The 27447-nt window shown below is 43.1% G+C and overlaps 1 protein-coding gene across 1 annotated transcript in view; it reads left to right on the top strand.

Moving 5' to 3' along the window:
- The window catches only part of dcc (DCC netrin 1 receptor), a 1312938-nt gene that overhangs the window by 595597 nt on the left and 689894 nt on the right, over positions 1-27447 (top strand). Inside the window, exon 3 of the mRNA XM_073064089.1 lies at positions 10368-10652. Within this exon, the coding sequence (XP_072920190.1) occupies positions 10368-10652 (285 nt within the window). The remainder of the gene's footprint in view (positions 1-10367; positions 10653-27447) is intronic.

A 27447-nucleotide genomic window follows, 5' to 3' on the forward strand; every position in this document is an offset into this window, starting at 1 on the left:
CTAGAGTGGATGCCTTCAGTCACCTCAACACTGAGCTGATTGAATAACTTGGACTCACTCAAGTTCTCTACAACTCATACTCTCAATATTATTTATCACTAATTTGCTGTATACACTATTACTATTTGCTTTTCCTTTTGTACTTACACTTTGTCTTTTGCATATTTTTTGTTCTTTATTTGTTTGTACTGAGGTTCTGTATTGCTTCTATTTTGTTTGTTTTTATCTGCTGTGAATGCCTACGAGGGAATGAATATGGGTTGTATATGGAAACATATCCTTACTTCGATAATAAATTTACTTCGAACTTTGAACATCCCTTGCATCTTTTGCCCCTTTGTCCACTTCTTTTGAGATGAGAGACCATCACATCCCAGGCATTTTCTGGTAGTCAATCCCTTGAGTTTATTTACTACAATTTCACTGGCAATAGATTTCTCCTTCTCTTTTGCTGCTGCATTTTTGATGTAATTGAGTATATTTAGGAAAGTAGCATCCATCATCAGGAACCCCCACCACCCAGGCTATATTGTCTTCTTGCTGCTGCCATCAGAAAGAACTGCAAGAGCCTCAGGACTCTCGCCAGCAGGTCAGGAACTGTTATTGCCCCTGAACCATCAGACTCCTGAACCAAAGGGGATAACTTCACTCACCCCATCACTGAACTGTTCCCAAAACCTATGGGCTCACTTTCAAGGACTCTTCATCTCATTTTCAATATTTATTGCTTATTTATTTTTTATTATTATTCTTTCTTTTTGTATGTGCACAGTTTGTTGTCCTTTGAACATGGGGTGGTGTGGTCTTACATGGATCCTGAGTAGGCTACGGTCAATTATGGATAACTCTGAACATCCTCTACATAGCACCATCCAGAGACAGAGAAGCAGTTTCAGCGACAGGTTACTATCGATGCAATGCTCCTCAGACAGGATGAAGAGGTCAATACTCCCCAATGTCATCAGGCTTTACAATTCTACCGCCAGGACTTAAGAACTTTTTAAAAGCTATTATTAATGCTTTTTGAGATAGTGATTTAGATGCATATCATATTTTTTACTGAGTTAAGTATTGTATGTAATTAGTTTTGCTACAACAAGTGTATGGGACATTGGAAAAAAAGTTGAATTTCCCCATGGGGATGAATAAAGTATCTATCTATCTATCTATCTATCTATCTATCTATTGTAGTTATTGGATTTATTGAGTATGACTGCAAGAAAAGGAAACTCAGGATTGTATATGACATATATATACTTGGATAATAAATTTACTTTGAACCTTGAACCCAGATCTTACAACTGTTGCTGTAAAGTGTTGTGCTAACTGCTAGGATCCTGTCCTTTATTGTACTTAAGAACAGCGTTGCTGAAATAAGTTTCAGCCAATATAAGGTAAATTAAACATCAATGATTTCTAAAAATGCCAGATTGCCATTTCTCCTTTCAGTTTAGCAAACCTGTATACTTTTGGTTTAGTTTTATTGTGATTCCCATTGTTTGCTTTCCTGAAAAGAAATCTATCAGCAAACAATCTCTTTTCAGATGGGATTAACTGTCCACCTTTAGCTATCAAAGATTACTTTTAACCCATGTAAAGAACCGGATTTAAAAGCTGACATGAACGTATTACTGAAGGCTTCTTCGGTGCTGCTTTAAAAGTATTTAGCACAAGAGAAAAGCAGTCCACGTTAAGGGATTAAAGATTAGCTCCATTTGCCACGTGTACATTGAAACATACAGTGAGATGTGTCGTTTGCGCCAGCGACCAATACAGACCGAAGATCCACTGGAGGCAGCCTGCAAGTGTTGCCACGCATCTGGCACCTACATAGTATCCTCACAACTCACTAATCCTAACCCTAATAATATATCTTTGGACTGTGGGAGGAAACCGGAGCACCAGGTGGAAACACACGTCACGGAGAGAAGGTAAAAACTTCTTACAGACAGTGACAGGAATTGAACCCCAGTCAGAGATTGTTGGTGCTGTAAAGTGTTAAACTAACCACTATGTTACAACGCATGGTTGAATGGTGAATGATCTCCAACAAAAATCAAGTTGGTATTAAAGTATAAAAAAGTGTAAAAATAGGATATTAAAAAATTATATAAAAATATAAACAGTCCTGATGAAGCCTGAAAAGTCAACTGTTTACTCTCCTCTGAAGATGCTGCTTCACTTGCTGAGTTGGAGACACAGTTATAGAACACTACAATACAGAAACCGGCCCTTCAGCCCATCTAGTCCATGCTAAACTATTATTCTGCCTTGTCTCATCGAATTGCATCTGGACCACAGCTTTCTATATCCCTCCCATGCATTCATGCAAACTTCTCTTAGATATTGAAGTAGAACCCACACCTACCACTTCAACTGGGAGCTCAGTCCACACTCTCACCACCCTCTGAGTGAAGGAAGTCCCCTTCATGTTCCCCTTAAACATTTCACCCTTCAACCATTGACCGATGATTTTTAGTTCTGTTCTCACTTAACCTCAATGGAAAAAGAGCCTGCTTGTGTTTACCATATCTATGTCCTTCATAATATTGTATATAAACTTTTTATTTCCTCCTGCATTTTGTGCATTTTGCTCAAGATTTCCAGCACCTGCAGAATCTCGTGTTTATAAACAGTGTTTAGTGCATGCAACATACTGTATTTCAGAGTCACATATATCATATTTTACACTCTTGTTGCCTTGTAAATTCATGAACCAGGTGTGGAGAAGCAATGAACCAATTAGAGCAACATGCTGTCTTACTGGTACTTGAAGTCAAAGTGTAAAAATCATATTCAGAATTGGGTTTATTATCACTGTCTTGAAATCCTAATCCTCACCGGATATCTTTGGAATGTGGGAAGCAACTGAAGCAGCTGGAGGAAGCCCCCATGGTACAAACTCCATGAAATATGATGTGAAGTGAGTTGTTTTACATCAGCAGTACAGTGCAAAGACATGGAACTGCAGGCAGCATGGTAGCGTAACGCTACTAGAGAGTGAGCAATCACCGATTGGCGTTCAATTCTTACCGCTGCCAGTAAGCAGTTTGTACATTCTCCCCGTAACTTTCTTATGGGTGCCCTGGTTTCCTCCCACATTTTGAAGATGTACAGTTCGGGTTAGTGAGTTGTGGGCATGCTATGTTGACACCGGAAGTGTGGAGACACGTGCAGACTGGCCAGCGCTTTCCTCGTTGATTTGATTTGACGCAGATGGTGATGCAACCAGTCAGAATTTTCTCCACTGTACACCTGTAGAAATTTGCAAGGATCTTTGTTGACCTACTAAATCTCCTCAAACTTCTCATGAAGTATAACTACTATCACGCCTTCTTTGTGAATCCATCAAGGTGTTCGGCCCAGGACAATTCCTTGGAGATGCTGACAACCAGGAACTTGAAACCACTCACCCTTTTCACCAGTGACCACTTTATGAGGACTGGTGCCTGTTTTCCTGATTTCCCTTTCTTGAAGTCTACAATCTATTCCTTTGTCTTACTGACATTGAGTATGAGATTGTTGTTGTGACACCATTCAACCAGCTAATTTATCTCACTTCTGTACACATCCTCATTGTCCTCTAAAATTTTACCAACATTGGTCTCATCTGTGAATTTTACATGCTGTCTGCACATTGTGACAGTCATGGGTGCAGAAAGAGTAGATCAGTGGGCTAAGCACACATTGAAGTTCACCTGTGTTGATCGTCAGCAAGGAGGAGATGTTATCACCGTGCTGACCGTGGTCTCCCAATAGATAAATCAAGATTCAAGATTGTTTATCATGTACGCATCAAAACATACTGTCAAAAGTGTCTTTTGCATTACCAACCAAAACACTCGAGGATGTGCTGGGGGCAGCCTACAAGTGTTGTCGTACATTCCAGCACCAACATGGCACCCAATCACAAACAAGTGAAAATCTGCAGATGCTGGAAATCTGACCAACGCACACAAAATTCTGGAGGAACTCCAGGAACAGCAGGCCAGGCAGCATCAATGGAAAAAAAATACAGTCGACGGTTTAGCCCGAAACCTTGTCGAAGGGTCTTGGCCTGAAACGACGACTGCGCCCTTTTTCATAGATGCCTGGCCTGCTGAGTTCCTCCAGGATTTTGTGTGCATTACCAACATAGCATGCCCACAATGCTTGGCAGACCAACACAGAGCACAATAAAACAGTACACAACAAGCAGTGAAAACAAGAACAGCAAAATAAACCCCTCTCCTTCCTCCCAGCCACGTATGCACATACACAGTCCTCTAAACCATATTGTTCAGCCACTGCTTGCACAGAGATGCACAGAAGTGCAGGTTCAGAATCTTGGTGCTAAATTCTGAGGGAATGATGGTTTTGAACAATGAGGTAAAGAGCAGTCTGATTTATATATTGTTGTTGTCCAAAGCTGGTCCAAAGCTGTGTGAAGAAGCTGTACGATTGCATCTGCTGTAGACCAATTGTGGCCATATGCAAGCTGGAGCGGGTCCAGGTACCTGCTTTGGCATTATCAACCTCTCAAAGCATGTCTTCAGAGTAGATGTGAGTGCCACTGGCTCATCCTGACCTTCTTGGGCACCAGTATGATTGGCGCCACTTTGAAGCAGGTGGGAACCTCTGAAAACAAAACTGAGAGATTGAAGAGGTCATCAAACGCTCCAGCTCATCAGTTGGCACAGGTTTTCGGTACCTGGCCAGATACACCACCAGGGACTGATGCCTTTTGAGGGTTCAGCCTCTTGAAAGCTATTCTGGCATCACTCTCTGAGGCAGATATTGCACACTCACCAGGTGCTGTGCAGATTTATAAAGGCGTAGTATTATTCTCCCTTTCAAAGCATGCAAAAACTGTATTGAGCTCATCAGTCAATGCAACATCATAGTCATTTATCCATTATTGAAATGTGAAACAATTGTATTTATTTATTTAGAGATACAGTGTGGCATAGGCTATTACGGCCCAATCAAATAATCCACCTATTTAATCCTAGCCCTAATCCCAAGACAATTTACAATGACAGTTAACTTACTAACCAATATGTCTTTGAACTGTGTGAGGAAATGGGAGTAACCAGAGGAAACACACATGTTGACAGGGAGAATGTACAAATTACCTTCCAGATGGTGCCAGAATTGAACTGTGAACTCCTTTGTCCAGGCTGTAATAGTATTACACTAACTATGCCAGCATGTTGCCACGTGGTAATCTATGCATAACACACCGCATATTTTAATGGTTTGTTCCAGTAATGGGGAAGACCACTGAAATATCAATGAAGGTATGGATTCAAAATGATATGAATGGGAAAGTCTTTTATTATTGAAAGTAGAGGTACACATATGGGAATGGACAGAGTGTTTTCATATTTATGGCTTATTACCAAGACATGTTATCGTAAAAAGCTGGTCAAGAAATTCAGCAACAGATATGGTTGTTAGGTACCTAATAAAGTGTACCTTACTGTACCTAATAAAGTGGTCACTCAGTGTATGTTTGTAGCCTTCTGCTGCTGTAGCCCATCCATTACAATTTCTATGTGTTGTGCAATCAGAGATTATTTTCTGTAACGTGTGGTTATTTGAGTTACTGTCAACTTCCTGTCAGCTTGAACCACTCTGGCCAATCTTCTCTGACCTCTCTCATGAACAAGGCATTTTCACCCACAGAAATGCCACTCACCAGATATCTTTTGTTTTTCACACCATTCTCTGTAAACTCTAGAGACTATTGTGCATGAAAGTCCCAGGGGATCAGCAGTTTCTGAGATACTCAAACCACAATGTCTAGCACCAACAATCATTCCAAGATTAAAGTCACGTAGATCACATTTCTTCCCCATTCTGACATTTGGTCTGAACAACAACTGAACCTCTTGACCATGTCTGCATGCTTTTATGCATTGAGTTGCTGTCACATGATTGGCTGATTAGATTATTGCATTAATGAGCAGATGTACAGGTGTACCTAATAAACTGGCCACAGAGTGCATGATAAGATTACGTAAGTAGGTTGTGACTCTTCCCACAGGAAGATAGAAGAGGCATTCACTCTACATTCTACACACTTACAAAACACCACCCTCGAAAATCCTGAACTAAATACCAGTTTATACGTTTTCTGTTTTCAGTTTGAGAAACCTTACCCAAGCCAGCAAGCTCATATTCAACACATTGCTAGATATATGCACACAGGCAGTAAGTGACGCCTAATTAATCTGATCACACTAACTGTTAATCCCACTGTTAGTTTGGAGACACCTACCGATACTGTTGTATGTCAGGGGTTTACTTTTACTCTGCTCCAGAATAATTCATGTTGTTCTACATCATTATCACTGCAGCATGCACGACTGGACTTGTGCGAAGGCACAGTGGTTGCCGCTCAACTCAGTTGAAGTAGTCCTATTTGTAGTGACAGAGCTCAAATTTATCTCGTGGTTTCCTTCACAGAGCAGTATGTTTCATTTCAGACTTAGAGGTGCTTCAGAAGTTGAGAATGAGGCAGAAAACAGTGTTGTGGCTGTTTTATTCAGTGTTACAAGAATAAAGATATCAGAATATTAGAATAAAGATCAAAGGGTACATAGACAGATGGATTGTAGGGGTATGGCCTGCAATGATCCCAGTGCAGGTCGATGGGAGTAGGCAGTTTAAATGGTTTCAACATCGACTAGATGGGCCAAAGGGCCTGTTTCTGTGCTGTACTTTTCTATGACTCTACAATATTAATCTTTGGGGTCCCACAGTTAGAGTGATGCTATTGCAGCTCATTGTGAGTGCTAATTTATGTGCAGGTTAGGTCACCTTATCTACAGGAAAGATGTAAATAAATTTGAAAGAATACTGAGAAAAATTATAAGGATGTTGCCGGATTTGGAACACCTGAATTATAAGGAAAGATTGAAACAGTTAGGACTTCATTCCTTGGAACTTTAAGGTGAGCCTGAGGGGAAACTGCTTCACTCTGAGGGTCTCGAGAGTGTGGAATGAGCTCCCAGCACTAGTGATGCACAGAAGCTCAATTTCAACATTTAAGAAAAGTTTGGATAGGTACATGGAATGTAAGGCTAAACAGGGCATTGGAAATAGGCAGTTTAAATTGATTCAGCATGGACTAGATGGGGTGAAGGGCCTGTTTCTGAGCTGTACTTTTCTATGACTCTGTGAATCTATGATTCTAATTCTGCTGCCATCTGTAAGGAGTTTGTACATTCTCTCTGTAACGGAATGGGTTTCCTCCAGATGCTCCAGTTTCCTCCCCCAGGCCAGGGACATCTTGTTTAATAGTTTAATTAGTAATTGTAAAATGTCCTGTGATTAGGTTGGTGTTAAATAGGTGGGTAGCTAGTCAGTGCAGCTCGTTGGGTCAGAAGGACCTTTTCTGTGCTGTATCTCTAAAGTAAAAATAAACATTAGCTTAATTTTTCCTATGTACATTAAAACATTAAAACACACAGTGAAATGCATCGTTTGCGTCAACAACCAGCCCAGACAGAACATTGCTGGAGGCAGCTGCAAGTGTTGCTGTGCTTCTGGTGCCAACATAACATGCCCACAACTTACCAACCTGTATGCCTTTGGGAGGAAGCTGGAGAACTCAGAGGAAAAGTAACACGGCCACGGGGAGACAGCGGCAGGAACTGAAATGAGGTTGCTGATCACTGGCGCTGTAATCACATTACGTTAACTGCTACACTACCATGGCCTCTGAGGATGAGCAAAGAACGAAGACAATGAAAAAGTTAGAGCCTCCAATCATCCAAAAGGGTTGCGTCTTGTGGTTGCTAATGTGATGGGAGAATGAACTGTTTAGGAGCTCAGGCAGGGTGAAATGAGAGGAGATTTCAAACGCACAGTCATGAGAATGCGAGCTTAGATAATGGGGGGGGGGGGAAGTCAGTCTTTGTGGGACACACACTAAATGCTGAAGGATCTCAACAAGAGAAGCAGCATTTATAGAGGCAAATTAACAGTTTAGCTTTGAGACCCTGATGAAGTCTATTCCCCTCCATAGATGCTATCTGACTTAGTGAGTTCCTTCAGCATTTTGTGTGTGTCTATCAAAATCTCCAGCATCTGTGGAATCGCTTGTGTTTCATCTTTGTGGAGGAGTCTTGATGGTTGGGAAGAAGGGAAGCATTTGGGAAGAAAGTAGTTAAGTGGATGAGTGGGATCTTAATCTTTAAGTAAGTTTAGTTTTATTCCCTTTAGGATTATGGAGATATTTTCTTCATGTAAGTGTTGTAGAGTGTCTAAACCATACCCATCAAATCCATTTACTGTCCATGTGATATTGTCATAAAATGCAGGAAAATATCTGAGAAGTTTTGCGTTAAAGATAAAGATAATGATTAGTTTTATTTGTCACATGTGCATCGAAACATTGAAACATACTGTGAAATGCGTCATTTGTATCAAGTGACCAACACAGTCCAGGGATGTGCTGGGGGCAGCCCACAAGTGTCGCCATGTTTCCAGTGCCAACATAGCATGCCCACAACTCACTGATCCTAACTGTACGTCTTGGGAATGCAGGAGGAAACCTGAGCACCCAGAGGAAATCCACATGGTCACGGACAGGATGTGGAAACTCCTTAAAGAGGATGCCAGAATTAAACTCCAAACTCCAGCATCTCAAGTGTCGCTCTAACTGTGACACTACTGCGATGCCTCATGGTATAAAGTATTATTGTGTAATTGAATATAACCAAATATAAAATATGTTCACAGGGTAATGAGGAAGTCCAGTTCAAGTCCAGTTGAGTGTTACCAATAATGCTTGTTAGTTATTTTCGTTTATAGGAAAAATCCACCTAATATAATTTTTCTTCTTAACAATTATGGATTTCTTTCAGGATGTAAGTGTTGCAAGCAAAACCAGCATTATTATCCATTCTTAGTTGCCTTTGAGAAGGTGGTGGCCCCCACTTTCCTAAACCATGATAGTTATTTTGGTGTTAGGGAGGGAATCCTAGACTGCACGCAGAACAATTATGTCTTTCCAAATCGGTATGGAGGAGAATCTTTAATTATTTAATCTCCCCTGGAAGTGCATTAATTAATGTGAGACCATTAAGCATCATTTTACACTATTGTAATGCAGTTAATATGCTGTTTGGTTTGCAAGGGAAATCAAGATGTTCTTCTAAACAGAAGAAATTGTATCAGAGAAATTACACGTTCCCACAACAATTCCCATTTTTGTTTCTCACAATGAGATTCTTGGCAGTTTTGTGTTGTGAATGTTTGCTTAAATTGCAACTATTGGACAACTGTGAGCTCATTAATTTTAACGTAGAACAGAGAACATGGAGCAGAACAGCAGAGGAACAGGCCCTTCAGCCCACAATGTTGTGCTGAACCAATTAAATTAGCAATCAAATGGGTAGCTAAGCTAATCCCATCTACACAATGTCCATATCCTTCCATTTTCCTCACACTTATGTGCCTCTCTAAACATTTCTTAAAAATCTCTAATATTTTGCTTCTGCCACCACCACTGGCAGTGCATTTCAGGCACCCACCACTTGGCCCTCACACCTCCTTTGAAGTTACCCCCCTCACCTTAAATGTATGCCCTCTTGGATTAGACATTTCAACCACAGAAAAAAGATACTGGCTTCCTATTCTATGCCTCTCATAATCTTATAAACCTCTATCAGATCACCCCTCAAGCTTTGCCAATCCAGAGAAAATAACCCACATTTGTTCAACCTCTCATCATAGCACATTTTAAGTCTTCGCCTCAATAGTAACAGAATTAGTGTTGTCTGACTTCTGTGTGTCTCCTGATCATTTAGTTATGGCCACTATTAATTATGTTAACTTTTGATTACTGATTTAATGATTGATTTATTGATTAGATTAAATTTCCCTAAGTTCCACTCCTCTCTATCCATCCCCCTTTTCTTTTCCCTCATTCTGGCACCATGCTCACCCCTTCTGTTCTCCTACCCCACTCTCATAACCTGTCCATCACTTCCCTCTGCTCTCCCTCCTCCTTCCCTTTATCCCATGGTCCACTCTCCTCTCCTATCAGATTCCTTCTTCTTTAGCCCTTTACCTTTTCCACCTATCCCCTCCCAGCTCCTTGCTTCACCATCCTTCCCCAGCAACCTACATTTCCCCTCGCCTGGTTTCACCTATCACCTTTGAGCTTGTCATCTTTCCCATCCCCCCACCTTCTTATTCTTGCTTCTTCCCCCTTCCTTTCTAGTCCTGTTAAAGGGTCTCGACCCTAGACACTGACTGCTTATTCCTCTCCATAGATGCTACCTGACCTGCTGAAACCCTCCAGCATTTTGTGTTTGAATTCTATTCTGCACATCTCACCATTTCTAACAAACATCTATCTGATTTATTTTTAGGCCCACTGAGATTTATCTCACAGTCAGAGTCAGTCGCTGCTTATGCAGGAGACGTCGCCGTGCTGAAATGTGAAGTGACTGGTGAGCCAATGCCGTCGGTTCATTGGCAGAGAAACCGCATCGACCTGCAGCTGAACACAGACGACGTCCGCATGGCCGTTCTCCCGTCTGGATCCCTGGTGATTAACAAGCTCCAGGCAAGTGACAGCGGGTCCTACCGCTGCCTTGCAGAAAACCCTGGAAGCTCGAGGACGGGAAACGATGTTGACCTTCAGGTTCTGTCAGGTAAGAGGAAGTTAGATGTTTGTTCTCAGAAGAGGAAGTTAGATGCTGGCATGTTCTCAGAAGAGGAAGTTAGATGTTGGCATGTTCTCAGAAGAGGAAGTTAGATGCTGGCATGTTCTCAGAAGAGGAAGTTAGATGTTGGCATGTTGTCAGAAAAGGAAGTTAGATGTTGGCATGTTCTCAGAAGAGGAAGTTAGATGTTGGCATGTTGTCAGAGGAGGAAGTTAGATGCTGGCATGTTGTCAGAGGAGTAAGTTAGATGTTGGCATGTTGTCAGAGGAGGAAGTTAGATGCTGGCATGTTGTCAGAAGAGGAAGTTAGATGTTGGCATGTTGTCAGAAAAGGAAGTTAGATGTTGGCATGTTCTCAGAAGAGGAAGTTAGATGTTGGCATGTTGTCAGAGGAGGAAGTTAGATGCTGGCATGTTGTCAGAGGAGTAAGTTAGATGTTGGCATGTTGTCAGAAAAGGAAGTTAGATGTTGGCATGTTGTCAGAAGAGGAAGTTAGATGTTGGCATGTTCTCAGAAGTTTATCTGTGGGTACAAATTACGAACTATGTTGCGGTCTGACTAACACACCACAGCAAATATTGATGTTCAAGAAGGTTTAACATCTTTTCCAGTACATAAGTGTAAAGCAGAAAGAAATAGTTGTTACTCTGTATCTGTTGCAGAACAATAAAACACAGTATGATAAAGAACACAGTAGATATAAATACATAAGATTGCTTATATGCATAGATTGATTGTATGTCCATAACATGACATTAGGCACACACAGGAGTGTCTGTACACAAGGTGACTCTGACAGGAAATGATAGGTGGTTGGGTGTGTAGAGGGGTGGGTTAGTGGGTGAAGGTGTTTATCAGCATCATTGCTTGGGGAAAGTAACTGTTTTTGAGTCCTGGCGTGGAAGCTATATGGCCCCCTCCCTGATGGGAGTGGAACAAATAGTGCATGAGCAGGGTCGGTGGGATCCTTCATGATATCACTGACCCTTTTCCGGCACCTTTCTATATGTATGTCCTATGATGCATTGCACAGTTTTGGCTAATACATGTATCCTGTATACCTAATACAGGTTTTATATCTTAGCATTACCAGGGTAAATACGTAAGCCTATTCTAACAATAAAAAGTGATACTCAATGGTCACCTGGTTACACATCTAAAAGTAGATGGTGAATAAAGTTGATTGTTGGAGTTGATCCTTGAAAGCAGAGACTTACATCCATTGGAGGTTGTTTAGAACATAGAATACTACAGCTCAGCACAGGCCATTTGGCCCATCATGCTGTGCTGACCTTTCAACCTACCCCAGGATCAATCCAACCCTTCCTTCCAACATGGACACCAGGGTAACGTAGCGGTTAGTGCAGCACTATTACTGATTGGGGCATTTCGGAGTTCCGAGTTCAATTCCAGTGCTGTTCTGTAAGGAATCTCGGTACATCCTCCCCCTGGAATGTGTATGTTTTGCCTGGTGCTCCAGTTTCCGCCCACAGTTCAAAGGTGTACTGGGTCTCTTGCCGTCCACTCAAACAATTTCCCTTATCATCTTGTGCTCCCCTATCAACATCTCTCACCCTCCATCACTTCAGAGAAAACCCCTAGCTTGCCCAACCCAACAAGGCAGCATAATCCAGGCAGTGTTCTGGTAAATCTCCTCTAAAGCTTCCACATCCTTTCTACAATGAGGTGACGAGAACTGAACACAGAACTCCAAGCGTTGACTAATCAGGGTTTTATCGAGCTGCAACGTTATCTCACAAAGCTGCATTATAGAGCTTTTTTTTTAGGATAGGTCAAATAGAGACAGGAAGATTGCTTTCACACGTAATTGAGACTAGGACTAGTGAACATAGCCTGGTATTCCGGGGGAATAGATTTAGAACGGAGATAACGAGGAATTACTTTTCTTGGCAAGTAGTGAATGTGTGACACTCTCTGCCCAAGGAAGCAGTGGAGGCTACCTCCTTATGTTTAAGACAGAGTTAGAAGGTTTGCATTGCAGGGTAATTAAGGGTTCTGAGGAAAAGGCAGGTAGGTGGAGCTGAGTCAATGGCCAGAGCAGCCATGTTCTTATTGAATGGTGGAGTAGACGTGACAGGCAGAATGGTCAAACACTGCTCATGTTTCTTATCTTCTTATGTTTACTTATATTACACAGTAGCATTTGAATACATCTTAAACAGAAATGGGTGAAAGCCTACTTCTCTTCACAGCTGAATGATGCAGTTGTACAGGTGGGCTCCCATCGAAGAAAAGAAATGAATGAGAAGCGTTTGATGGCTCTGGGCCTGTACTCACTAGAGTTTAGAAGAATAAGGTTGGGGGGGGGGACGTTCTCATTGAAACTTACCAAATACTGAAAAGCCTAGCTACAGTGGATGGGGAGAAGATGCTTCCTATAGTGGGGAGCCCAGGGCCAGAGGGCACAGCCTCATGATAGAAGGACATTTATTTAGACAGAGATGAGGAGGAACTTCTTTTGAGAGAGTTTAGTGAATCCATTGCCACAGACGGCTGTGGAAGCCAATTCATTGAGTGCATTTACAGTGGAGGTCGATAAGTTCTTGATTAGTTAGGGTGTCAAAGGTTACAGGAAGAAGGGAGGGGAATGGGGTTGAGAGGGATAATGAATCAGACATGATAGAATAGTTTAGCAGAGTCAATAGGCCAATTGGCTTAATTCTGCTCCAATGCTTTATGGTCTAATTTCTCAACATGAATGGTGTCACCAGCCTCACAGCTACACAGCAAAGCTCCTTCAGATCAACATCAGAATATTCCTTTGCTTGGAAAAACATCTCCATTCTACCCTAATATAGTTTTTCAATTTCCCAGAGGAGGAATCCTCCTGACCTTTCCAAGAGCCATTTTCAATAATGTGCCACATATGAAAGCCTGAAGCCACTTCACTTAAATCTGTTACATCCTGGTAGACAGAGCAAAGCTTCAGTCCAGTTCTGACATTGGAGACAGGCCCCAGAGATGGTAAAATGTGGCAGAAGTATTTCATTAGGCTCTGCAGTAATGGCAAAAAAATTTTTCATTAATATTGTTTTTGAAGAGTGCCTTATATGAATGCATAGATACACAGGAGATTGTGGAAATCCTAAGCAACACACACAAACTGCTTCAGGAACTCAGCAGGCCAGCAGCATTTATGGAAACAAATAACCAGTCGACATTTTGGGCCAAGACCCTTCATCGGGACTGGAAAGGAAGGGGGACGATGACAGAATAAGAAGGTGGGGTGAGGGGGAGGAGGACAAGCTACAGGATGATAGGTGAAGCCAAGTGGGTGGGGGAGGACGATGAAGGAAGAAGCTGGTAAAGGGCTGAAGATGAAGGTATTTGATAGGAAAGGAGAGTGGTCCATGGGAGAAGGGGAAGAACGAGGGACACCAGGTGGCCACGATAGCCAGGTGAGGAGAAGAGGTAAGAGGCAAGAGTGGAGAAATAAAAAAGAAGGAAGGGGGAGGAATCAATGTTCATGCCATCAGGTTGGAGGCTACCTAGGCAGAATAAAGATGAAAGATTAGTTTTATTTGTCTCATGTAAATCAATAGATCAATATTGACAGAAATGTGAGTTTTCTGTCAATAACCAACACAGTCCGAGGATGTGCTGGAGGCAGCTCATAAGTGTCACTAAGCTTCTAATTACTAACCCTAACTGTACCTTTTTGGAATGAGGAAGGAAACTGGGGAACCAGGAGGAAACCCATGCAGTCACGGGGAGAACGTACAAACTCCTTACAGACAGCAGCAGGAATTTAACCCTAAGGGCTGGTGGTGAGACCAGAGTTCAAGGCAAGTGTTTCAGGACTTATCATTGATGTGTTTGTAGTTCAAGGCCTGAGGTTTGGTCCTTGTGCATTTTCATTGTGAGTTCTAGGATGATATTGAAGGTTGATCAGATGTCCAGATTGAAGACCGGAAATCAATTGGAATCCAGAAGCAAAGGCCCGATGGTTGGACCCCCAAGTCTAGAAATCTTTATAACCATGTAACCATATAACCATATAACAATTACGGCACGGAAACAGGCCATCTCGGCTCTTCTAGTCCGTGCCGACGCTTACTCTCACCTAGTCCCACAGGCTCGCACTCAGCCCATAACTCTCCATTCCTTTCCTGTCCATATACCTATCCAATTTTACTTTAAATGACAATACCGAACCTGCCTCTACCACTTCTACTGGAAGCTCGTCCCACACAGCTACCACGCTCTGAGTAAAGAAATTCCCCCTCGTGTTACCCTTAAACTTTTGCCCCCTAACTCTCAAATCATGTCCTATTGTTTGAATCTCCTCTACTCTCAATGGAAAAAGCCTATCCAGTCAACTCAATCTATCCTCCTCATTATTTTAAATTACTCTATCAAGTCCCCCCTCAACCTTCTAAGCTCCAAAGAATAAAGACCTAACTTGTTCAGCCTTTCCCTGTAACTTAGGTGCTGAAACCCAGGTAACATTCTAGTAAATCTTCTCTGTACTCTCTCTATTTTGTTGATAACTTTCCTATAATTCGGTGACCAGAACTGTACACAATACTCCAAATTCGGCCTTACCAATGCCTTGTACAATTTTAACATTACATCCCAACTCATATACTCAATGCTCTGATTTATAAAGGCCAGCAAACCAAAAGCTTTCTTCACCACCCTATCCACATGAGATTCCACCTTCAGGGAACTTTGCACCATTATTCCTAGATCACTCTGTTCTACTGCATTCTTCAATGCCTTACCATTTACGATGTATGTCCTATTTGGATTATTCCTACCAAAATATAGTACCTCATACTTATCAGCATTAAACTCCATCTGCCATTGTTCAGCCCACTCTTCTAACTGGCCTAAATCTCTCTGCAAGCTTTGAAAACCTATTTCATTATCCACAACGCCACCTACCTTAGTATCATCTGCATACTTACTAATCCAATTTACCACCCCATCATCCAGATCATTAATGTATATGACAAACAACATTGGACCCAGTACAGATCCCTGAGGCACACCACTAGTCACCAGCCTCCAACCTGACAGTTATCCACCACTACTCTCTGGCATCTCCCATCTAGCCACTCTTGAATCATTTTTACTACTTCAATATTAATACCTAACAATTGAACCTTCCTAACTAAACATCTGTGCAGAACCTTGTCAAAGGCCTTACTGAAGTCCATATAGACAACATTCACTGCTTTACCCTCGTCAACTTTCCTCGTAACCTCTTCAAAAAATTCAATAATATTTGTCAAACATATTCAATAAGATTTGTCAAACACATGATCCACTGTAGAAGTCTAAAGCCCAGTGACTGTGATTCCATGGGTTCACTGGAGGTTGGAGGCTGGGGTCTGAATATGGCCTCTCCTCGGATGAGAGGACCGTGTATGCATGTGTGTGTGGGTGGATGAAGCTTGTTTTGCTGTGTTGGTTTGTTGCTTGGTAAGTTTATTTAGTTATAATTATTTATTTATTAAAATATAGTGCAAAACAGTTTTAAGGTGCTTGGAAGTAGGTACAGAGGGGATGTCAGGGGTAAGTTTTTTACTCAGAGAGTGATGAGTGCGTGGAATGGACTGCTGGCGACGGTGGTGGAGGCGGATATGATAGGGTCTTTTAAGAGACTCCTGGACAGGTACATGGAGCTCAGAAAAATAGAGGGCTATGGGTAACCCTAGGTAATTTCTAAGGTAAGGATATGTTCGGCACAGCATTGTGGGCTGAAGGGACTGTATTATGCTGTAGGTTTTCTATGTCTGTGTCAATGTCTAACAGGCCTTTCTGGCCCTTCGAGCCATGTTGCCCAGCAACCCTTGATTTAACACTAGCCTACTCACAGGACTATTTACAATGACCAATTGGCCTACTAGCCAATATGTCTTTGGACTGTGAGGAAACTGGAGCACCCAGAGGAAAGCCATGTGGTCACAGGGAGGCCGTACAAACTCCTTACAGATGATATCTGTGGTAAACTATGTATACCTGTCTGGACACGCCCCTCTGCTGACTGCTCCTGTGGCTCCTCCCACAGACCCCTGTATAAAGGCGATTGGGGCACTGCTCCTCCCTCAGTCTTCGACATGTCGTGCTCCCTTTTCGCTGTTAATAAAATTGATGCACCATCAATAACTCTAGGATACTGGAAGTGAATGATAGGCTTTTATTAACAGCGAAAAGGGAGCAGGACATCTCGGAGACTGAGGGAGGAGCAGTGCCCCAATTGCCTTTATACAGGGGTCTGTGGGAGGAGGGGCGTGTCCAGACAGGTATACATAGTTTACCACAGATATCAGAACTGAACTCTGAACTCTGACTCTCTGAGCTGTAATAGTGTTGGAACTGTGGCATCCAGTGCTCTGCGTCATTCTGCCCCGCCTCGGGCCATGCTATGTTAGTGCCAGGATGTGTGGCCACACTTAAAGGCTGTCCCCAGCACACGCTGAGGTGTGTAATGCAGATGGTGCATTTCACTGTATGTTTCGGTGTACATGCGATAAACACACCTGAACTGGAATCTGATCACTGGTGCGATAAAGCATTACGCTAGCCACTACGCCACAGTGACAACATGGATTCAAGTCTACGATTCCCACGAGATCAATTTCTAGACCCTTGAGATGTGTCATAACTCACCTTGTGGCAGTCCCAAACATATTTCGCAGCTGTTCCTGAATATCATGTCCTTGTACTGAGCAGCACTCTCAGTACTAACAATATACCTCCAACAGGGACAGGCTCTGAGTCAACGACATTGTTTCGATGCCTGCTTCACCGCGATAGCAGAAACCAACTGAGGAGGATAAAGAATATAACTCCGCATGCTTGACTGCCTTAAGCATTGATCTGTGCAATGACTTTTGGTTGCCTGCTGTTTGAAATCTCAAAGAATTCCACGTCCTGCTCTTCACAATCCTGCAATGTAGTTTTCAGCTTTCTGGAGGTACACTCAGTGGCCACTTTATTAGGTACACCTGTACTCCAGCTCATTAATGCAAATATCTAATCAGCCTATCGTGTGGCAGCAACTTAATGCATAAAAGCATGCAGACATGGACAAGCGGTTCAGTTGTAGTTCAAATTAAACATCGGAATGGGGAAGAAATGTGATCTAAGTGACTTTGACTGTGGAATGATTGTTGGTGCCTGACGGGGTGGTTTGAGAATCACAGAAGCTGTCCATGTCCTGGTATTTTCACACACAACAGCTTCTAGAGACTACAGCGAGTGGTGTGAAAAACAAAAATAAAATCACTCAGTGAGTGGAAGTTCTGTGAGTGAAAATGGGAGAGGTCAGAGGAGAATGGCCAGACTGATTCAAGCTGAAAAGAGGTTGACAGTAACTCAGATAACCACTCATTAAAGCTGTGGTGGATCTCTGAAAGCACAACACGTCGAACCTTGAAGTGGATGAGGTACAGCAGCAGAAGACTACAAACATACCCTCAGTGGGCACTTTATTAGGTACAGGAGGTACTGAGTATGTGTTGTAATAATACTGCACTCTGTGCATTATGAAACACAATATTCTAAGTTAAATGCATGTCTTTTTTGAAGAAGTCCACATCCTAACATTGACAGTTGTCAGTTTTAGAGTGGATGTGCATTAAGTGGCTTTCAAAGCAGTTTTAGGATCACACATCTTATCTCTTTGAAAGGCAGTTTCTCCGATTTTGAATGTTAGTCGGATTGAATGCATTATTATTTTAACAGTGTCATAAATTAAACATTTGTCACTTTAATTAAATAAATTATTTATCAAGGAGCTTAACAACAGCATTTCTTCATACATTGTATAATCACAGCAGCAATGACTGGGTTCAAAGTTCAAAGTAAATTTTTATCAAAGTCCATATATGTCACCATATTTAGAAATCTGAGATTCATTTTCTTGTGGGCATTCCCAGTAAATATCAGAATCAGATTCAAATGTAATATCACTGGCAGATGTTGTGAAATTTGTTAACTTTGCAGCAGCAGTACAATGCAATTCATGATAACAGAGAAAAAAGAAAACTCTGAATTACTGTAAATATATATATATATTTACATTCCTGATGAAGGGTCTCGGCCCGAAATGTTGACTGTGCTTCTTCCTATAGATTCTGTATTCCACCAGCATTTTGTGTGTGTTGTGTAAATTGAACAAGTAGTGTAAAAAATAGGGAATGGAAAAAAGCAGTGAGGTAGTGTTCATGGGTTCCATGTCCATTCAGGAATTGGATGGCAGAGGGGAAGAAACTGTTTCCTAAATCATTGACTGTGTGGCTTCAGGGTCATGTACCTCTTTTCTGATGGCAGTCAACAGAATCAATAAAAGGCCAACACAAACAATGTGCTGGAGGCAGTCAGCATTGATGGATGGGAATAAACAGGACTGATGAAGGGTCTGGGCCTGAAACGTCGACTGTTTATTAGAAACTTAGAAACATAGAAAACCGACAGCACAATACAAAGCTGTACTGAACATGTCCTTACCCGAGAAATTATCTAGGGCTACCCATAGCCCTCTATTTCTCTGAGCTCCATATACTTGTCCAGGAGTCTCTTAAAGGACCCTATCATTTCTGCCTCCGCCACTGTCGGCAGCAGTCCATTGCAAGCGCTCACCACTCACCACTCACTTACCCCTGACATCTCCTCTGTACCTACTTCCAAGCAACTTAAACCTGGGCCCTCTCGTGCTAGCCATTTCAGCCCTGAGAAAAAGCCTCTGACAATCCACACATTCAATGCCTCTCATCATCTTATATACCTCTATCAGGTCAACTCTCATTCTCTGTCGCTCCAAGGAGAAAAGGCAGAGTTCACTCAACCTATTTTCATAAGGCATGCTCCCCAATCCAGGCAGCATCCTTGTAAATCTCCTCTGCACCCTTTCTATGGTTTCCCCATCCCGTAGTGAGGTGACCAGAATTGAGTACAGTACTCCAAGTGGGGTCTGACCAGAGTTCTATATAGCTGCAACATTACCTCCTGGCTCCTAAACTCAATCCCATGATTAATGAAGGCCAATGCACCATATGCCTTCTTAACCACAGAGTCAACCTATGCAGCTGCTTTGAGTGTCCTATGGACTCGGACCCCAAGATCCCTCTGATCCTCCGCATTGCCAAGAGTCCTACCATTAATACTATATTCTGTCATCATATTTGACCTACCAAAATTAAGCACCTCACACTTACCTGGGTTGAACTCCATCTGCCACTTCTCAGCCCATTTTTGCATCTTATCAATGTCCCGCTATAATCTCTGACAGCCCTCCACACTATCCACAACACTCCCAACCTTTGTGTCATCAGTAAATTTACTAACCCATCCCTCCACTTCTTCATCCAGGTCATTTATAAAAATCACAAAGTGTAGAAGTCCCAGAACAGAGATCTGAGGCCCTCCACTGGTGACCGACCTCCATGCAGAATATGACCCATCTACATCCACTCTTTGCTTCGTGTGGGCAAGCCAGTTCTGGATCCACAAAGCAGTATCTCCTTGGATCCCATGGCGCCTTACTTTCTCAATAAGCCTTGCATGGGGTACCTTGCTGAAATCCATATACACTGCTCTACCATCATCACATCCTCAAAAAATTCAAACACGAGGAAATCTGTAGATGGTGGAAATTCAAGCAACACATTTAAAATGCTGGTGGAACACAGCAGGCCAGGCAGCAGCTATAGGGAGAAGCGCTGTCGATATTTTGGGCTGACACGATAAGTCCAAACAAAGGGTCTCGGCCCGAAATGTTGACAGCGCTTCTCCTTATAGATCCTGCCTGGCCTGTTGTGTTCCACCAGCATTTTGTGTGTGTTGCTCAAAAAATTCAATCAGGCTCATAAGGCACGATCTGCCTTTCACAAAGCCATGCTGACTATTCCAAATCATATTATGCCTCTCCAACTGTTCATAAATCCTGCCTTTCACGATCTTCTCCATCAACTTACCAACCACTGAAGTAAGACTCACTAGTTTATAATTTCCTGGGCTATCCCTACTTCCTTTCTTGAATAATGGAAAAACATCTGCAACCCTCCAATCCTCCAGAACCTCTCTTGTCCCCATTGTTGATGCGAAAATCATCACCAGAGGCTCAGCAATCTCCTCCCTTGCCTCCCACAGTAGCCTGGGGTACATCTTCTACGGTCCCGGTGACTTATGCAGCTTGATGCTTTCCAAAAGCTCCTGCACATCCTCTTTCTTAATATCTACATGTTTAAGCTTTTCAGTCCGCTGTAAGACATCTCTGCAATCACCAAGATCTTTTCCATAGTGAATACTGAAGCAAAGTACTCTAATATTAAATACCTCTGCTATCTCTTCCAGTTCCATACACACTTTTCCACTGTCACACTTGATTGGTACTATGCTGTCATGTCTTATCCTCTTGCTCTTAACATACTTGTAGAATGCCTTGGGGTTTTCCTTCATCCTGTCTGCCATGACCTTCTCATGGCCCCTTCTGGCTCTCCTAATTTCTTTCTTGAGCTCCCTTCTGCTAGCCTTAAAATCTTCTAGCTCTCTATCATTACCTAGATTTTTGAACCTTTTGTAAGCTCTTCTTTTCTTCTTGACTAGATTTACAACAGCATTTGTACACGATGATTCCTGTACCTTACCATCCTTTTCCTGTATCATTGGTATGTACCTTTGCAGAATTCCACGCAAGTATCCCCTGAACATTTGCCACATTTCTGCCGTCCATTTCCCAGAGAACATCTGCTTCCAATTTATGCTTCCAAGTTCCTGCCTGATAGCCTCATATTTCCCCTTACTCCAATTAAACATTTCCCTAACTTGTCTGTTCCTATCCCTCTCCAATGCTATGATAAAGGTGATAGAGTTGTGATTACTATCTCCAAAATGCTTTCCCACTGAGAGTCCTGACACCTGACTAGGTTCATTTCCCAATACAAGATAAAGTACAGCCTCTCCTCTTGTAGGCTTATCGACATACTGTGTCAAGAAACATTTTTGCACATATCTAACAAATTCCACCCCATCTAAACCCCTCGCTCTACGGACATTCCAATCGATAATTGGGAAATCAAATTCTCCCACCACAACAACCCTGTTATTATTACACCTTTCCAGAATCTGTCTCCCTATCTGCTACTCGATGTCCCTGTTACTAGTGGGTGGTCTATAAAAAACACCCAGTGGAGTTATTGGCCCCTTCCTGTTCCTAACTTCCACCCACAGAGACTCAGTAGACAATCCCTCCATGTCTTCCTACTTTTCTGCAGCCGTGACACTATCTCTGATCAACAGTGCCACGCCCCCACCTCTTTTGCCTCCCTCCCTCTCCTTTCTGATCATCTATAGCCTGGCACTCGAAGTAACCATTCCTGCCCCTGAACCATCCGTCTCTGTAATGGCCACAACATCATATCTCCAAGTACTGATCCACACTCTGAACTCATCCGCTTTGTTTATAATTCTCCTTGCATTAAAATAGACACATCTCAAGCCATCGATCTGAGAGCGTCCCTTCTCTATCACCTGCCTATCCTCCCTCTCACACTGTCTCCAAGCTTTCTTTATTTGTGAGCCAACCGCCTCTTCCTCCGTCTCTTCAGCTCGGTTCCCACCCCCCCAGCAATTCTGTTTTAAACTCTCCCCAGTAGCCATAGCAAATCTCCCCCCAGGGTATTGGTCCACCTGGGATTCAAGTGCAACCCGTCCTTTTTGTACAGGTCACACCTGCCCCAAAAGAGGTCCCAATGATACAGAAATCTGAATCCCTGCACCCTGCTCCAATCCCTCAGCCACGCATTTATCCTCCACCTCACTCCATTCCTATTTTCATTGTCGCATGGCACAGGCAGGAATCCCGAGGTGACTACCTTTGTGGTCCTGCTTTTCAACTTCCTTCCTAACTCCCTGTAGTCTGTTTTCAGGACCTCCTCCCTTTTCCTATCTATGTCATTGGTACCAATATGTACCACGACCTCTGGCTGTTCTCCCTCCCACTTCAGGATATCGTGGATGTGATCTGAAACATCCCGGACTCTGGCACCTGGGAGACAAACTACTATTTGAGTTTCTTTCCTGCGTCCAGAGAATCACCTGTCTATCCCCCTAACTATAGAGTTCCCTATCACTACTGCTTTCCTCTTCCCTGCCCTACCCTTCTGAGCCACTGGCCTGACTCTGTGCCAGAGGCACGGCCACTGCTGCCCTTCCCTCTCCTGACTGTTACCCACTTATCTGTTTCCCCAGGCCGCGGTGTGACTACCTGCCTATAGCCCCTCTCTATCACCTCCTCACCCTCCCTGACCAGACAAAGGTCATCAAGCTGCAGCTCCAGTTCCCTAACACGGTCCCTAAGGAGCTGTAGCCCGACACTCCTGGTACAGATGTGGCCATCCGGGAGGCTGGGAGACTCCAGGACCTCCCACATCTGACACCGAGCACAGAATACCGGCCTCACACATGTACTTCCTGCCTGTATTCTACTCAGGCAACCTACTTTGCCTTGACCCGTTAACACTGAAGCCCCATTGAGCCAAAGCCTTCCTACTCTGTCTCTCTCTACTCCAACACCTGCTCCTCTGGAACCCATTCTATAAGGCTGTCTCCTTTTAAATTCTTCCTGCTGTTCTCACTGGTTGACATCCACACACTTGCACAGTCATGCCCCAATCCAACAGTTGAATAAATAACCATCTCCCTTTCAACAGTTCTCGTTTTAAACTCTGCTTGCTGTTCTCACTGACTGATGTCCACACAGTCGTGCAGTTGTGCCCGGATCAAAATTCCCATTCATCAGTGCTGCCTGGCCTGCTGAGCTCCTCGAGCACAGTGTGTGTGTGTTGGTCTAGACTTCCAGTGTCTGCAGTACCTTTTGTATCAATGAGAGACCATACCCAACAGATAACAGCCAACGTACAAAAAAAACAAAAGAAGGAGAAGAACAAAAAATAATAAATAAGGAATAATTATCAAGAAAATGGGATGAAGAATCCTTGAAGGTGAGTCCATAAGTTGTGGGAACAATTCAGTGATGTGGTGAGTGAAGTTATACACACTGGTTCAAGAGCCTGATGGTTGAATGGTAATAACTGTTCCTGAACCTGGTGGAGTGAGGCCTGAGGCTCTGTAACTTCTTGCAGCAAAGAGAAGAGAGCATGACCTGGGTGTTGAGGGTCTGTGATGATGGATGCTGCTTTCCTGTAACAACGTCCCATGTAGATGTGCTCAATGGTGGGGAGGACTTTACCCGTGATGGAATGGACTGTATCCACTACTTTTTGTCGGCTTTTCCATTTATGGGCTTTGGTATTTCCATACCAGGCTGTGATGCAGCCAGTCAATACACATCCCACCACACATCTGTAGAAGTTTGTCAAAGTTTTAGATGTCATGCTGAATCTTTGCACACTTCTATGAAAGTAGCGGCACTGCCGTGCTTTCTTTGTAATTCCCATGTGCTTCGCAATATGACCTTGTTTCTCCTACCCTAGATGCTGCTTGACCTTGCTGAGTGCTTTCAGCAGTTTTTAAAGCAACACACACAAAATGCAGGTGAGCTCAGCAGGTCAGGTGGCATCAATGGAGATGAACTAACAGTCAACATTTCTGAGCAAGGCCCTTCATCGGGACTCCCAGCCCCAAGGGTCTTGATGAGGTTACTTGGGATGGATAATCAGAATAAATTTCTGTTTTTAATGGAAGGATGTAACTAATGGACTGGCCTGAGGATCATAAACAGGAGGTCCTGCAGATGCTGAACATCCAGAGTACCACACACAAAATGCTGGAGGATCTCAGCATTTTCGGCAGCATCTATGAAGGGGAATAAGCAATCAACATTTCAAACCTCCCCTCTCCTAACAGACTCCTTCTCCTTTAGCCCTTTACCTTTTCCATCTATCACCTCCTGTCTTCTCACATTACTCCCTCTCCCCCACCCACCCCTTCCCCACTCACCTGGCTTCACCTATCACCTTCTAGCTTGTCTTTTTCCTCTCCCTCCATCTTCTTATCCCAGCATCTTCTTCCCTCCTCTCCAGTCCTGATGAAGGGCCTCAGCCCAGAATGGGTTCTACTCATTCACTTCCTTAGGTGCTGCCTCACGTGCTGACTTCCTCCAGCATTTTGTATGCGTTAATCTGGATTTCCAGCCTCTGCTGAACCTTTAGTGTTTATATTTTTTTTGTTTTGTTTTTATTTCTGAAACTGTTATATTTTGTTGACAAATTAATAGAGTGAGGACTTGACAGAGTAATTGTTCCTGCAGTGCAAGTGACGGTTACCTTTCATCTAATACAGAATGAACATTTAAACGTGGTGATGTTATTATAGTGTCACTGCAGCTCCACTGCCCTCACAGTGCATAGCGTAAAAAGCTAGGCAGGGAGTTAAACACCTTCTCAAAAAATCATCCGAGCTGGAAGCTTTCTTCAGAGTTTTTAATGAGAAAGCTGTGAAACTGCAGAAATTGAAACACCTATTAGTATTGTTACGAACCCCGTAACTGGGTCACTTACCAGCAAAGATAGAGGCGTCCGTTGGAGTCTGATGATACTATTTTTAACAGTATATATTAGTAAAAATACACAAAAATAATATCAATGCAAATATACAGATAATATACGTCGTCAATACTAAACCTAAAAGTGCGGGTATAATAATAATCAATAAGAAATAAGCTCTATCGTTGTCTAGGGGATACTGAATTGTCCGATGGAAATCTAAACTTCATTTCCGTTCATACAGGCTGCTGCTGTTGTTTGTTTGTTGCTGTGTTGCAATTGTTGGAGAGAGAGAGAGAAATAGAAGAATAACTTGCCGACTTTCCTTGGTACGATCTTGATCCGTATCCGTCCTTTAGCTAGACCGTTCCGTGGAGGACTCACCACCCAGGCAAGGATGGACACACACACAAGCCCCCCACCGGTTTCATACGTTTCTCCTGGTGCGTCTGAGGGGTTGTTCCCCAGACCCGACTTTTATCCTTACTCACGGGGTCTCAGATGTCAATCAGGTTGGGATGATGCAATCCCTCAACCAGACCACTCTGGTTGTCCCCTGAGGGGTTTCAATGACTAGTACAGTACTCAATACACAATTCCTTCTCCAAGAGACAATAGCAGTAATCAGTGGTTCCGTTCCACTTTTGTTTGGAGACATTCCACCTTGTTGTGTATTCTGCGTTGTCTATAACAACTGCCTTTGCTGTGATCCTGTGTCTCTCTCTCCCATTACTGACATGATGTGTACCTCTCTCATTTCCTGGGTATCAGACCCGAAATAATAGCGATCTTGCGATTCTCAAAAAGGAGGGGGCACCCTTTGGCCGATCAGAGTTGCTCCACATTTGTAACAGTATCAATTCAGAATTGTCGCACACCTGAATATACTAATATTATCAAGTATTCTCATGATCAGAGTTAAACAAGGTCATGCACACATGCAGCATTCTATAGCTATGCCATGGACTAGAGTGAACTTATGGCACAACAATTGCTTAATAGCAATGAACAATAAACATAATACTTACTTCAACATACATAGAAACATAGAAAATCCACAGCACAATACAGGCCCTTTAGCCCACAAAGCTGTGCTGAACATGTCCTTACCTTAGAAATTATCTTGGGTTACCAAGCCCTCTATTTTTCTAAGCTCCAGGTACCCGTCCAGGAGTCTCTTAAAAGACCCTATCGTTTCCTGAATGCGGTGACGTCATCGTCGAGAATGGCAGCTTAAGTCACTAGCTCCTCTGGAAAAATGCGTATTAAGCCCCATTAACCCGTCAAATATAGTATTTTTTGAAAAATTTTTGAACTGAAAAGAGGGGCAAGAATGGGGAAAAAGAATGGAAATTTAAAAAGCGACACTGCGGAGCCTGCGTCTGAGAGGAGTGCAGCGAACGGCTCTCCGACCCAACCACGTGCGAGCGAGGCGGGAGCCGGGCCTCGTTCAGACGAAGCGGCGTATATGTTTGAAATCCTGAAAGAAATAATGGAGGTCCAGAAAGATATAAAGCAGCAGCTCTGTGATATTAAGGCAGAGCTCGCCAGCGTTAATCAAAAAATAGTGGTGGCAGAGACTGGAATTGAGAAGGTGGAAGATAGGGTTCAAAACGTGGAACGGATACTGAGCAAGACAATAAAAATCATACATCACCAAGAAGGTAAACCGTTTGACCTGGAGGGAAGATCACAGCGGAAAAATACCAGAATCTACAACGTACCTGAAGGAGCGGAGGGCTCGTCTATGACGGAGTTTATCGGAAAGTTACTGCGGGATGCGCTGGAGATTCTTCCGGCTATGAAGCTGGAAGTCAAAAGAGCCCACCGCACGCTCGTCCCAAAACCTACTGGGGATAGAAAGCCACGATCAATTATAATTAAATTCCTTCGGTACAGCACCAAGGCGGCAATTCTACGAAGGGCCTGGGGTAAGAAGAGAGTGTTTTAGAGGATAAATTAATATATTTCAACCAAGATTACCCCCCCCCCCGCGGTCCTCCAGAAATGCAAAGAATACTCAGAAGTAAAGCGAGTACTAAAGCAAAATGAGATTAGATTTCAAACTCCGTACCCTGCTAAACTTCAAGTGTTTTATGACAACGGGACGCAGTTGTACCAGACAGTGGAAGAGGTGACTACAGACATGAAGGCCAGAGGGTTGCCCGTCAGCGTGACCAAAACGAAAGAAAGCCTGGCTGAGGAATTGTCCCGTTCGGCTTGGGAAACAGTGCAAGAATCGAGAAGGCAGGAGACGGGGGGAATCCGAGAGAAACCTATCAGGAAGAGACCAGGAGTTTCCCAAAG

The sequence above is a fragment of the Hemitrygon akajei genome, chromosome 13 (assembly GCF_048418815.1).
Source record: "Hemitrygon akajei chromosome 13, sHemAka1.3, whole genome shotgun sequence".
Classification (NCBI taxonomy): domain Eukaryota; kingdom Metazoa; phylum Chordata; class Chondrichthyes; order Myliobatiformes; family Dasyatidae; genus Hemitrygon; species Hemitrygon akajei.